We start from the raw sequence: 12,427 nt of genomic DNA, 5'->3' as shown, positions 1-12,427 counted from the left end.
GTTCTCTCCTTCGCCTCTATTTTCTGTTGGCCACCCTGCTAATTTTAACCGTCGGTTCATCTAACCGAACTTGGTGAAATTGGCCCTAAAGCTCGTGTCACAAAAAATTACGAACCAATTATAAACTGTGTTTTGAAATGTGTTCTAATTAGAGGATCTCTAGTAAAATACTAAAACTGTAGCTTCATTGGTGATTTTCTACATGGAGGGGAATAAAATCACCAATGAGGTGTTAGGAAAAGAGACAAACATAGGCTTCCCACGTAGTATCTCTCTTTCTACAGCGAGCGCGCGTTTGTCTATCGCAATAACGCTCAGCCCATATTTTACACGTTATATATGGACAAGCCATTCTGATTGGTCGCCATTCCTAGAAATTTTCTATTCGATAGCCAGTAGGTACGTTCGACAAAGAGAGCTTTCCAGCAAGAAATACACAATAACACACAATTGCTATCAAATAGAAAAATTTTCGAGACTTTAATAATTCTTTATTCTTTGTAGCCTCGTGAATTGCGTGAGAGACAGAGAGAAAGAGAAAGAGAGACAGAGACAGAGACAGAGAGATATTGTGTCTACCTATGTTTTTGTTGCTCGAAAGCTTTCAAAGCTTAATTGTCATACGATTAAAGCCCGTATTAGACTACGCATTGAAAATTGAAGATTAAAGATTGAAATTTGACTAATCGGAACAAAAGGAATTAAAATTTCTTTCTCTTGATTGGTCAAATTTTAATCTTGAGAACCAATTTCACCAAGTCCGGTTAATAGCGTTTTCGAATGAACGGATTAACCCAACCCGGTTCGATTAATCACTATATTTTACTGCGAATTCAAGCCTTTTATTGGCAGAGATGGTGCAATGACGTCATTAATCGCTCTGAGAGCGATTAAACCTGCTACATTCGAAAACACTATCAAACTTCAATGTATGCAGGCTCGATACAGTCTGATACAGGCTTAACGCAATAGCGATTTAAAAATGCTTTGTCAAACTGTTTTGATTGGCTATCGACTAGAGAGAATTTCTAGGATTGTCAAAAGTTCTTCCATCATCAGCCAATCGGTATCCGTATCGTGCAGTTTCGTTCCCTCGTCGTACGACAAATGCAAATAACACGCAGGCCTCGATTAAACCATATTTTGCCCGAGATTGTGGTAACTTTGGGTCGCCTCGTCTCCCGTCTCATTTCACTTTGCGTTACCGGTAAGGGTAGTCACGGATATCTCTCGAGTGATGGAGCGATAATTCGCTCCACGTTAATTCGATTAAATCTCGCGGTCCCGAAATACTTTCGTTCTTCGTAACCGACGTTGTACTGTTTCAGGCAAATCATCGTTAAACTGGCTACGTAATACGCGTTTATTACTTGGCCGGATTTCTCTATTACGGTAGAGTAAGTAGCAAGCTTCTCCAAAAAAAAAAGAAAAACTATCCTATGCGCTCTCGCTTTATCCTAGTGTCCTCGTCATGTCGAGAGAAACGTGTGTCTTCCTTCTCCCGTAATGCCTTTTCCTTCGCCTTTCGCTTCCGCGCGCTGATTTTTCATTCCATTTTTCGTAGTTTCGTGTTGCTCATCGCGCAACCGTCCTTCCTCGTCCTGTCGCGAGTAACGATACGCAGATGTTGGGATCCCGAACCGTGAGCCCCGATGTGAGAGGTTAGCGATCTCGTGACGTGTCAAGTCAACACTCCGTTCCATATGATGGTGGTCGCTGTCTCGGTTACTGGTCATTGACATTGCTTCCTGCGCTTAACGTGCATTTGCTCGTCGTCGAGTCTCTGTTAATATATTTGTCCGCTCCACAAAATTCGCCAGCTTTGAAGAAAGCCTCGGGAGCGCTCGCAACGGAAGCGAATCGAATTTTTACAAGTCGAGACTATCCCGGAAGAGTTCGCATATTGTAACGAGTTTAGATGCAAAAAAAAAAAAAAAAAAAATTATGTACATATGTCGTTGGGAAAGTCTGAATCACCGATTCGAATCGGTTCCTATGAAAATATTTAGGTACAAATCCTCGCGATTATACCTCCGGGAGAAAATTTATTATCGATATCAAATTTCTCCCCCTTCCCTTATCCAACGTTTTACCGCAATGATAATTTATTTTTTCATTCGTCGCGATATCAAGACATTTAACAAAATATCATGCAAGAGACGCATGATATAACAATAAATATAAATTTTATCTTTTATGTCAATCTTCTTTTCTCAAATCATTATAATTCCATTTTTCCTTTATTCAATGCGACACTCTTTCTCGCGTATTTCCTATAAAAATTCCTATAATATATATATATAATACATGTATATTTTTTGTATTTTATAAATGTAATAAATATGAATTTTGTTACATATACATATACATATATAATTAAATATAACATTTAAATATTTTTATTACCTTTTTTTCGTTATATACACTATATATATATATATATATATATATATTTATTGATTATTATCATATGTATATTTAAAATGTTGGCAATAAAAAGATGGAATACTTTTATTTGTATTATAGTGCTACTGTAAGGACTTGGCACGAAACAGGACAACCCCAAAATGCAGCAGCAGTCAGTAATGGAAGAGGGAACGGCCTACGAGCCACCTACTTATGATGAAACATTCCCTGTCCTTCCCGAATCATCTAGCTCCAATTCTGGACAGTTAAACATATTTTCTATAAACAACAGTTTACAACTTGGGCGTATAACTATTACACAGGTAGAAGTCTGTAAAATTTTATACATTTTTTTATACTTAACTTTTTTTTTATTTTTTTTATTAAATAATCACATATAAGATATATAGAGTTGTTAGAAAAAAATATCAAGATTGTACTTTATTATATAAAATATATTTTTAAAATATTTAATCTCTTCGGATCGTAAAATCGTATAAAGAGCATTATTTTACAGCAAAACATTACTTTATTATAAAAATATTCTTTTCCATGCATAAAGTTTAAATAAATACAATTTTATCACTTTACTTAGGAATTGAAACACTTGTGCAAATTATTGTAAATTGGTGATTAAGATGTTATTGAGAGAAGTTTGCTTACTGACTCAATGATAATTCAATATCTCTCTACACACAGACAATTTTTGGCAAACTACTATAGTGGCTCTTTGTACATGTAAATGTAGACTGAAAGTCACTGTAATAGCTAAAAAATTTAAAAAAAAATTTGCACGATTATTCAACTTTATATTTTTCCACTGTAAACGTTATAATTCCGAAAATTGATTCCGTTACATTATGGATAAGCTTCTTTTCTTCCTGAAAATTTATTTTACTGTGTATTGAAATATACATTAGCAAAAATTTTTTTAATTGTTATATTTTTTTTGTGTTTTTATATTTAATTAGTTTTATATATATATATATATATATATATATATATATATATTTTTTTTTATACGTATATAGATGTTCCGCGTACCAGGGGAAGAGCGCAAGTTTGATCACAGTGATAAATTTGGCGAACGTGAATCTATCCGTACATGTAAAACTATTATGAAAGAAACAAATACTATTATTGAAATTGCATCATCTAAGGATCAGTCTCTAACGTTTCTTATAACTGGAAAGCAAAATCAGGTTTTGGAAGCCAAACGGCGGATTTTAACAACATTTCAAACTCAGGTATAATGTTACTATAATATTACCATATTGATGTACTTTATTCTTTATAGATATCCTCAATAAATTTATGTTGCAACTTTTAATCAATTTTTATAGGCGAGTAAGCAGATTAGTATTCCTAAGGATCATCATCGTTGGATTCTTGGAAAGCAGGGACAGAGATTGAAAGATTTGGAACAGAAAACTGCTACAAAGATTAATGTTCCTGGTGTGCAAGATCAATCAGACATAATAACAATTACAGGAACAAAGGAAGGGATAGAAAAGGCTGAACATGAAATTAGAGTTATCTCTGATGAACAGGTAATTGTTAAAATAATGATAAAAAATATTGTAGACAGATATATATCTCTTGTACATATAATATATCGACATTATACATCAATATTCAGCCGTTTTATCAATAATATTGTAGTCTAGGAAAGCTTTCGAAAGAATAACTGTGCCAAAAATATATCATCCATTCATATATGGTGCGCATAATGAAAATCTCAATGCTATGATAGCAGAAACTGGTGCTCGCATCAATATTCCTCCTGCATCGGTACAGCAGGATGAGATAACTATAGCTGGCGAGAAGGATGGAGTTTTAGCTGCAAAGCAAAAGATTGAAAGTATCTACAAAGATATGGTATGTTGGAAAAGTTGTTTTATACAAGTTTTATAACATATCCTGCAATATATGTAGCTAGTAATGTAAATTTCTAATATAGGAAAAAAGATGTACTACGGTATCTGTAGAAGTTCCCAAGTCTCAACACAAGTATGTAATTGGACCGCGTGGTAGTACCATAGCAGAGATATTGCAAACAACTGGAGTAAGTGTAGAGATGCCTGCGCCTGACTCGGTAACTGGTACCATAACTCTTAGAGGACCCCAAGAGAAACTTGGTCAGGGTAAGAAAACTGAAAGTTGGACACATTAGATATTACTAATATTACTAATATTTTTTTTAAAGGAATATGTATTTATAACATCTGTTACATGTTTGTACTTGTAGCGCTTAACAAGGTGTACGAAAAGGCAAATAGCGTTCGTACTGCTGTAGTGGAAGCTCCAGTTTGGATACATAAATACATTATTGGACGCAAGGGTGTAAATATCAAGAAAATTACACAAGAAATGCCGAAAGTAAATGTAGAGTTTACAGGAAAGGAGGACAAAATTAAAATAGAAGGTCCACCTGAGGAAGTAGAGAAAGCGCAAAATGAGCTGCAACTCATGGCCAACGATCTTATTTCTAAGCTCACTTTCACAGAACTGAATGTTGACCCAAGATTTTACAAACATATCATTGGGAAAAACGGTTGCAATGGTAAGCCGATTTTAATTATTTTACAATATTTAGTATCTGCAATTACCTATACCATCTTTATCTCTAATATAAAAGAAAATGTCCAAATTTACATTAGAAATTCTCTTCTTTTTTACTAGTGAATCGTGTTAAAGAAGGAACAGGTGTTGTGATTAGTATCTCTGAAAATGATGGCAGTAATGTCATTCGTATTGAAGGCAATTTTGATGGTGTGTTAAAAGCTCAAACAGTATGTACTTACATTATTATATGGCAACAGTTATTGTTGAATAGATGAAAATATTAACATTTGTTTTATAAATAATTTAGGAACTTGTAGAAATGGTGAAGAAACTAGAGAATGAAAAAGAGAAGGATGTGATTATAGATCACAGATATTATCGTAATATAATTGGTAACAAAGGAGATAATATCAAAGAGATTAGAGATAAATTCAATCAAGTACAAATTACTATACCTGGACCAGGTAAAAATAAACATTGTTTATTATATGTGCATTTATGTGCTTTAACTCATTTTGTAATATCACAATAAAACATTTGTACCATTTTAATATGATAAAAATATTTTCTGAGTTAAAATCAAATCTTTTCCTTTCTAGGCGAAAAAGGAGATATAGTGAAGATTAGAGGACCCAAAGAAGATGTTGACAAGTGCCATAAACATCTAATGAAGTTAGTGAAAGAATTAAATGAAAGTAATCATGTATTGGAAGTACCTATCTTTAAACAATTTCACAAGTTTGTCATTGGAAAAGGTGGTGTTAATATTCGCAAGGTTTTGTATGAGATTTTTTTATAATTGTGTTTATAATTTGCTTGTTATACTTGTATATCTATATCTATATCTATGAATTAAATGATACAGATCAGGGAAGAGACACAAACAAAAATCGATTTACCCGCTGAAGGCGAAAAGAGCGATGTTATAACTATTACTGGAAAGAAAGAAAATGTGGAGAAAGCTAAAGAAATGATACAAAAGATTCAAAATGAATTGGTAAATGTCTCTCAATATATTTTACATATACTGTGTGTATAAAATATGTGTTCAAATAACGAGGAGAAACAATTACAATTACATATACATATAAAATATTTATTATACTAGGCTAACATTGTTACTGAGGAAATTACTATTCCACCAAAGTTTTACAATTCTCTCATCGGTACTGGAGGTAAACTAATACATTCTATTATGGAAGATTGCGGAGGCGTCACAATCAAATTTCCTACGGCGGAAAGTAAAAGCGATAAGGTAAAAGAGAAAATAATATAAAAGGAGTTTGCACAACATCATTTTTCTGTTGATTAATGTTTCTATTGATAAATATATGGATAGGTCAGCATCAGAGGTCCAAAGGATGATGTAGAGAAAGCGAAAGCGCAACTCTTAGAACTAAGCAATGAGAAACAATTATCCAGTTTCTCGATCGAAGTACGTGCCAAAGTTCAACATCATAAATTTCTCATTGGAAAGAATGGTGCCAACATCAAGAAGGTAGATTGCACGAAGACAAAATTGTAGCATCGTATTTTCGGGTAGCATCTAAAAAATGAATATCTGTGTAATTCCCATTTTTTATAGATAAGAGAATCCACAGGCGCGCGAATTATATTCCCGACGGACGAAGATCAAGATAAAGAAATGATTACAATTATGGGCAAGAAGGAAGCAGTCGAGAAAGCTAAAGCCGAATTGGAAGCCACAATTAAGGAAATTGTATGCGAGGATTGTTACTTTCGACTAATCTGTATACGTGAATGATAGATGTAATTTTATTTCTAAAATCTTCCTTATAATCCTTTCCACAGGACAACATTATCGAGGGTGAAATTCGTATCGAGCCTAAGCACCATAGACATTTCGTCGCACGAAGGGGCGGCGTTCTGCATCGAATCGCCGACGAATGCGGTGGCGTGCAGATATCCTTTCCGCGAGCGGGCGTCGATAGCGATCGTGTTATCCTGAAAGGTTCGCACGAATGCATAGAAGCTGCGAAACAGCGTATGCGAGAAATCGTTCAGGACTTGGTAAGTGCATTATGAACGAATTATCGTACGTTTAATCTTATTATACGCATCGTATACTACACACATTTATCGTTCTTCCCTCCTAATCTAGGAATCTATGGTAACGATGGAATGCATAATACCACAAAAGCATCATCGCACGGTGATGGGTGCCAAGGGTCGCAAAGTGCAAAATATAACATCCGAATACGACGTGCAAATCAAATTCCCCGATCGCGATGTTTACGGTTAATATCAATTTTCTTATCAAGTTTATGTGTATAATCTTTTCTAAATGTACAAAAATATTGATTATTTGCAAATATTACCATTCTAGAAGAACAAAAAGTACCGGAACAGATTAACGGCGAAAACGGAGAAATTGGAGAGATTGTTCTAGCTTGCGATATAATTCGCATTACCGGACAACCGGAGAACGTTGCTGCCGCCAAGCAAGCTCTACTCGATCTCGTGCCTATTACGATTCAGGTTACTTCATATTCTCATAGACCGAATTACTTTATATATTTATATATAAAAACAGTTTCAAGCAAAATTTATTTTCCTTCGTATTTTAGGTAGATGTACCGTTCGATTTTCACCGCTCGATAATTGGGCAGAAGGGTAAAGACGTGCGGGAATTAATGAATACGTATGACGTACACATTATGCTCTCCCCAGCAGAGGAAAAACTTGATTATATCAAAGTAAATTGTTTCATTCGATTTGCGAGATATATGTATAAACGTTCATTTTACTTACATTTACTCATTCCTCGTCTATTTCTTAGATCTCTGGAACGCCGTCGTGTGTTCAAAATGCCAAGGAAGCTATACTTGAAAAATGCGAGACATTGAAAGCCGAACGAAAAGACCGAGCATTAAAGTCCTTTGAATTGAAGGTGAGTTCTTTATATAACGGATCCTTAATCCTGAAAGAGAAATGGTATCTAATCAAGTATTGTCTAAGAAGAAATCGACATCAAATCTTTTTATGCAAAATATATCACGTGCATATTATTTAATTTTAATATATAGCTCGAAGTCGATCCGGAGTATCATCCAAAAATAATCGGTCGAAAAGGAGCAGTGATTAATAAAATACGTAGTGACCACGATATTCAAATTAACTTCCCGCGCAAGGGTGATCCCGAGGAGCACATTATCACGATAACTGGATACGAAAAGAATGCGTACAGTGCCCGGGACGATATCATGAAGATCGTCAACGAATTGGTGAGTTACAGCTCTCTTATTATATCGAAAGCACTTTATTACAAAAATGTACTTAACAGTGTTCACTATACTTGTGCATTATAACTTATTTTCTTTCTCTTGTATCCCTTTAGAATGGTTTGACTAAAGAAGAAGTACAGATAAATGCTGCTGTGCACTCGCGTTTGATCGGTGCGAAAGGTAGAAATATCCGTAAAATAATGGACGAATATAAAGTTGACATAAAGTTCCCGAGGAAAACCGATGCCGATCCTAATATTGTAACAATCGTGGGAGCAGAAGAGAATGTAGCTGATGCGAGAGAACGTTTGCTAAATCTAGAGGAGGAATACGTAAGTATATAGCGTGCTCGCGCTGCGCAAAATCATTCATTGAGTAGAAATGTTGCGAATCCGTAATTGTAAATGATCCCAAAAAAATCTTTATATACGGCAGATGCAAGATGTGATAGAGAACGAATATCGCGAGAGTCTGCGTTCGCCTCAACGCGACGACGGCAATGTCGGCGGTAACGAAAACGATACCGGCTTCATCGTGAAGGGAGGACCGTGGGAGCAGCAGCAGCAACAACAGCAGCAGCCTCAAAGCGCGCCCAATACAGCCAGCGTGGAAGAATTTCCGCAGTTCGCCGGTTACTCCCATGTGCCCGTCGCGACCCCAGACGGTCCCTGGGGAATTAAGCGTTAAAAAACATATAGAATCTAAAAAAAAAATCCGTTAAACAAAGGAAAAAAAAGATAAAAAACAATGGATGGAACTTAGTAAGTTAATGATGTAAGGTACTTTCCTCTGACAAATAATATAATAAAACACATTACATATAAGCATACGCATGTACACACGCGCACGCACGCATACACACACACACACACAAATACAGACACATATTATACACGCATATGTGCACTTGTGTTGGGTGGTTTCCTGTCCCATTACTGACGTTGCTGCATACGACCTGGCCATTCTATTGGACTCTGACAATGGTTTACTACACACAACGCGTTTGACGACGATGTTTATATTTACAACTCATAATACCGATGTTCTATATATCTGTAACTGTAACGCATGTTGTCCGGAGTTTATCGCTCATTTCAATCGGACGATACAGCACACATCGTGCGTACGATTTAATTTGGCTGTATTTCTAATGATATGCCTTCCAGATACAGATATGTTGTACTTAAGACTGTGACTTCGTGGGAAATGATTGGATCGGCATTCTGCAGAAAAGAGACCAAGCCCACAAAAATTGCAAAGTACAATTAACCATGTTCTGCAACAATGTCCTCTATTCTAGGACACAAATTGACCGTAAACTCTGCGTATAGTTTGTATTCTACGATAAAGGACAAATGTTTTGTATGTGTCAATCTCCTTCTGCAGAATTTAGCCAATTTATATATTCGTGTATATTATACTACTTTCACAGGTACATAATTTCTGTATTGCGTGTAGACTGCAGAAAGTCGTATACGTTTTTCGTTGGACTTAGCATAATAATTTGTTAATTTATTTATATTTTTTTGTACATATATATATCGCGCATTTTCTCGTTATTTTGTGCTACTTGAATCAAGTGGTTTCTAAACTACATCACACAATTGTTAAAATTTATATAGTAAAATCTTTACGAATCAAAAAGGGAAAAAACGTGTTAGAGGCTTTCAAAGGAAAAGCTTATTCCTTATAGTAACTCGCGCAATTTTTTATCACATTACTACAAACTCCGTTCACGTCTCTGAGATTTTGGATGTGACAAACGAGAATTCTATCGATGCATCAAATACATTCTCTCATCAATGATAGATAATATCCAAATAATAGATTTATATAATCGGGAATTAAAACACCGATGTAATTTCTGTGAGTGAATTTTCTGATGTTCCGTAGAAACAGAAAAAATGTATTTTATGCCATTTGTATTATGCGTTTTGCAACTTCCCAATATAAGTAGAAAGATCTTTTTCTTGTATCTTTAGCATCGCAATGCGAACTGGAACTTATGCTATTTTTAATTGCCTTACAAGCAATCACATAATGTTATATGTTATAAGGAACACGGTATTTAGAAGGCCTTGATCCCGCGCGCGCCGCTCAAGACTCATTGAGACACATTATACAGCGAAATTGGCACTGTTGCAGAGAATGGTCAAATTTTGAATATTACGGATAGCGAACGATACACGAATTCCTTTCGATAGCCGGCTTTATTTACTTGTCCTACATTCTACCGTTTGATGTGCAAGTCCTTTGCATTCTACTATTTATGAGGCCAACTAGCTAAGAAAAGGATATTCAGTTCAAGTGCCTTGTCTATTTTCTTCGAGACAGCTCATTTCAATTGTTGGAGGAATGTGAATATTAGATTATACATATAAATATGTAAATGCAAAATATATATGTGTATATATATATATATATATATATATATATTTTGCATTTATCTGGGATATCTGAAAATCACTGGAAGATACTCTCGGAATAGATTCACATTCAGGAATTTGAAATCTATTTTTTCTTAGCAAAAATCTCAGAACTTATTTATCGCATTCTTTGCAATTATAATATTACATATTATAATCAAGTTTCTTAAATTAAAATCTTTTCATAGGCCGTTTTATATCTCTGAAATTTTACTTGTAAAAAGTCTCTTCATTTTCAATAGTTTATAATTTTGAAACTATTGACAATATTTTTATTGTATCGACAATAATTTATATAATACTCGGTATTTTTTATTAAATTATTCCAGATTGATTAATCTGTCTCTAAAGTATCATCCGGTGATTCTGGGACAGCCTGTATATATATATACACATCACATGTAAACACATATATATGGATACTGATAATAATTATTCTATATAATATGTAATAGAAGAGAGAGAGAGAGAGAGAGAGAGAGAGAGGTAATAGGTACCATGGGTACACTGATACACTACTATTATAAATGAAATAATAGAATTATCATGTATACAGAAATTCACTTATATTTTTTAGATTTACAGTAATTTTTATAAATCTACTTGGTACAGCGACCTATGTGTCATCTCCAATGCATGGTAAATATAAGAAAAGAAGCCAGAATTAGTAAAAATTTTAATATACTTAGTTTTGGCTAAGAATTTGATAGATGCTGTGCATGAATCTAATTTTCTAATGAGTTATGATATAAAATATATTGTAATTATATATATGAAACAATATTCTCTGTACACTTAAGTAAATAATGTTATAACACATAGATTCTCTATTATAACAATATATTCTACATTCATTGATCCATTTATCCATTTCTTATATGTGCATTATATCTTTCTGTTTTTTTTTATGATCTTTGCTCCAAGGAAGACAATTCTTTAAATTGCAAACATATATGTATGTATATATACACATGTATATGTTTGCAATTTTGTATGTGTATACACACACATATATATATTATACATTATATCGTATGAAATATATTATGACGTGATCAAAAATATTTATATTATGTAAACATTTTAAAATATTTGTGCAAGTTGTCTTTAGTATAGATATATTAGAACACACTATTACAACTCATCGACAAAGGTTGTATTTTCGATACTATGTAATTGTTTTACAAATCCATCATTAGGCCTAATGCAACTTCTCGCTTTTTTTACTTTATTGTAAGCTTCATCATACGTCAATTTGTTATGAATCATTAAATAAGCGATAATAATAGCAGGGGAGCGAGAAACGCCAGCGTTGCAATGCACAAGAATGTTTTCTTTACGAGTCGCGTGTATGATATCGACGCACCTTTTTAGCAACAGTATTATATTCGATTCCGGCAAGTCTAACAAGTCACAGGTGTGATACCGAATATTGTCGAATCTCTCGGAAATTTTAACGCCTATGCTTAAAATATGTCGGATTTCGTATTTCTTTAATATATTGATGCAAACCGCTGGATCTTGAGAGCTAAGATATAAACCTGGTATTATATCGGCGACATGCAAATCAGGTCTTTCGTCCACTATAAATGGTAGGCTTTTCTCCAATTTCTTTACTTGGCCATATTCAACTTCGTATTTGTTGCCAAGCGGATCTGTTATCACCGTTTTACATGATTTTAATAATGATTTCTTTTTTGCGATAAGATCTCGTAAATCCATCGTGCGAAGATTTGTTAGTAATAACTTTTACTCTTCGGATATACTTGCATCAGAAACCATATG

The 12,427-nt window shown here is 34.2% G+C and overlaps 2 protein-coding genes across 5 annotated transcripts; one reads left to right on the top strand and one right to left on the bottom strand.

Annotated features, from left to right (window-relative positions):
• Positions 1–1,124: 1,124 nt before the first annotated feature.
• Dp1 (satellite-binding protein 1 Dp1) lies at positions 1,125–11,467 on the top strand. 4 transcript variants are annotated; one of them, XM_070304650.1, is made up of 24 exons: positions 1,125–1,207; positions 1,329–1,397; positions 1,565–2,009; positions 2,527–2,729; positions 3,438–3,653; positions 3,750–3,956; positions 4,069–4,284; positions 4,367–4,550; positions 4,655–4,969; positions 5,089–5,198; positions 5,279–5,435; positions 5,571–5,746; positions 5,837–5,968; positions 6,080–6,226; positions 6,311–6,469; positions 6,557–6,691; positions 6,784–7,002; positions 7,094–7,229; positions 7,319–7,470; positions 7,560–7,688; positions 7,772–7,882; positions 8,019–8,216; positions 8,330–8,548; positions 8,652–11,467. In XM_070304650.1, the coding sequence occupies exons 4-24, from the start codon at positions 2,568–2,570 to the stop codon at positions 8,901–8,903; spliced, it is 3,732 nt and encodes a 1,243-aa protein (XP_070160751.1). In that variant the 5' UTR covers positions 1,125–1,207; positions 1,329–1,397; positions 1,565–2,009; positions 2,527–2,567; the 3' UTR covers positions 8,904–11,467. The 4 variants fall into 4 exon arrangements, with proteins under 4 accessions (XP_070160751.1, XP_070160749.1, XP_070160750.1 ...); XM_070304648.1 differs by lacking the exon at positions 1,565–2,009; XM_070304649.1 differs by lacking the exon at positions 1,125–1,207 and having other exon boundaries at positions 1,214–1,397.
• Positions 11,050–12,367, bottom strand: LOC138937939 (dual specificity protein phosphatase 19). The gene has a single exon (XM_070304653.1). It carries the CDS (start codon positions 12,362–12,364, stop codon positions 11,777–11,779), a length of 588 nt encoding a protein of 195 aa, XP_070160754.1. The 5' UTR covers positions 12,365–12,367; the 3' UTR covers positions 11,050–11,776.
• Positions 12,368–12,427: the final 60 nt, after the last annotated feature.

This window comes from Polyergus mexicanus, unplaced genomic scaffold (assembly GCF_030449975.1).
Source record: "Polyergus mexicanus isolate NDT 795.1 unplaced genomic scaffold, iyPolMexi1.0 SCAF_11, whole genome shotgun sequence".
In the NCBI taxonomy this organism is placed as follows: domain Eukaryota; kingdom Metazoa; phylum Arthropoda; class Insecta; order Hymenoptera; family Formicidae; genus Polyergus; species Polyergus mexicanus.
The sequence above is the reverse complement of the archived record's forward strand: the minus strand, read 5'-3'. Positions and strand labels throughout refer to the sequence as shown.

What these genes read in the sequence shown, in the direction of transcription:
- Dp1 (XM_070304648.1), top strand. Translation starts at nt 2,568, where the DNA reads ATGCAGCAGCAGTCAGTAATGGAAGAGGGAACGGCCTACGAGCCACCT. An exon ending in GAGAAATCGTTCAGGACTTG is followed by an intron (nt 7,003 to 7,093) that starts GTAAGTGCATTA and finishes CTCCTAATCTAG; the next exon opens with GAATCTATGGTAACGATGGA. An exon ending in TGAAGATCGTCAACGAATTG is followed by an intron (nt 8,217 to 8,329) that starts GTGAGTTACAGC and finishes GTATCCCTTTAG; the next exon opens with AATGGTTTGACTAAAGAAGA.
- LOC138937939 (XM_070304653.1), bottom strand. Translation starts at nt 12,364, where the DNA reads ATGGATTTACGAGATCTTATCGCAAAAAAGAAATCATTATTAAAATCA.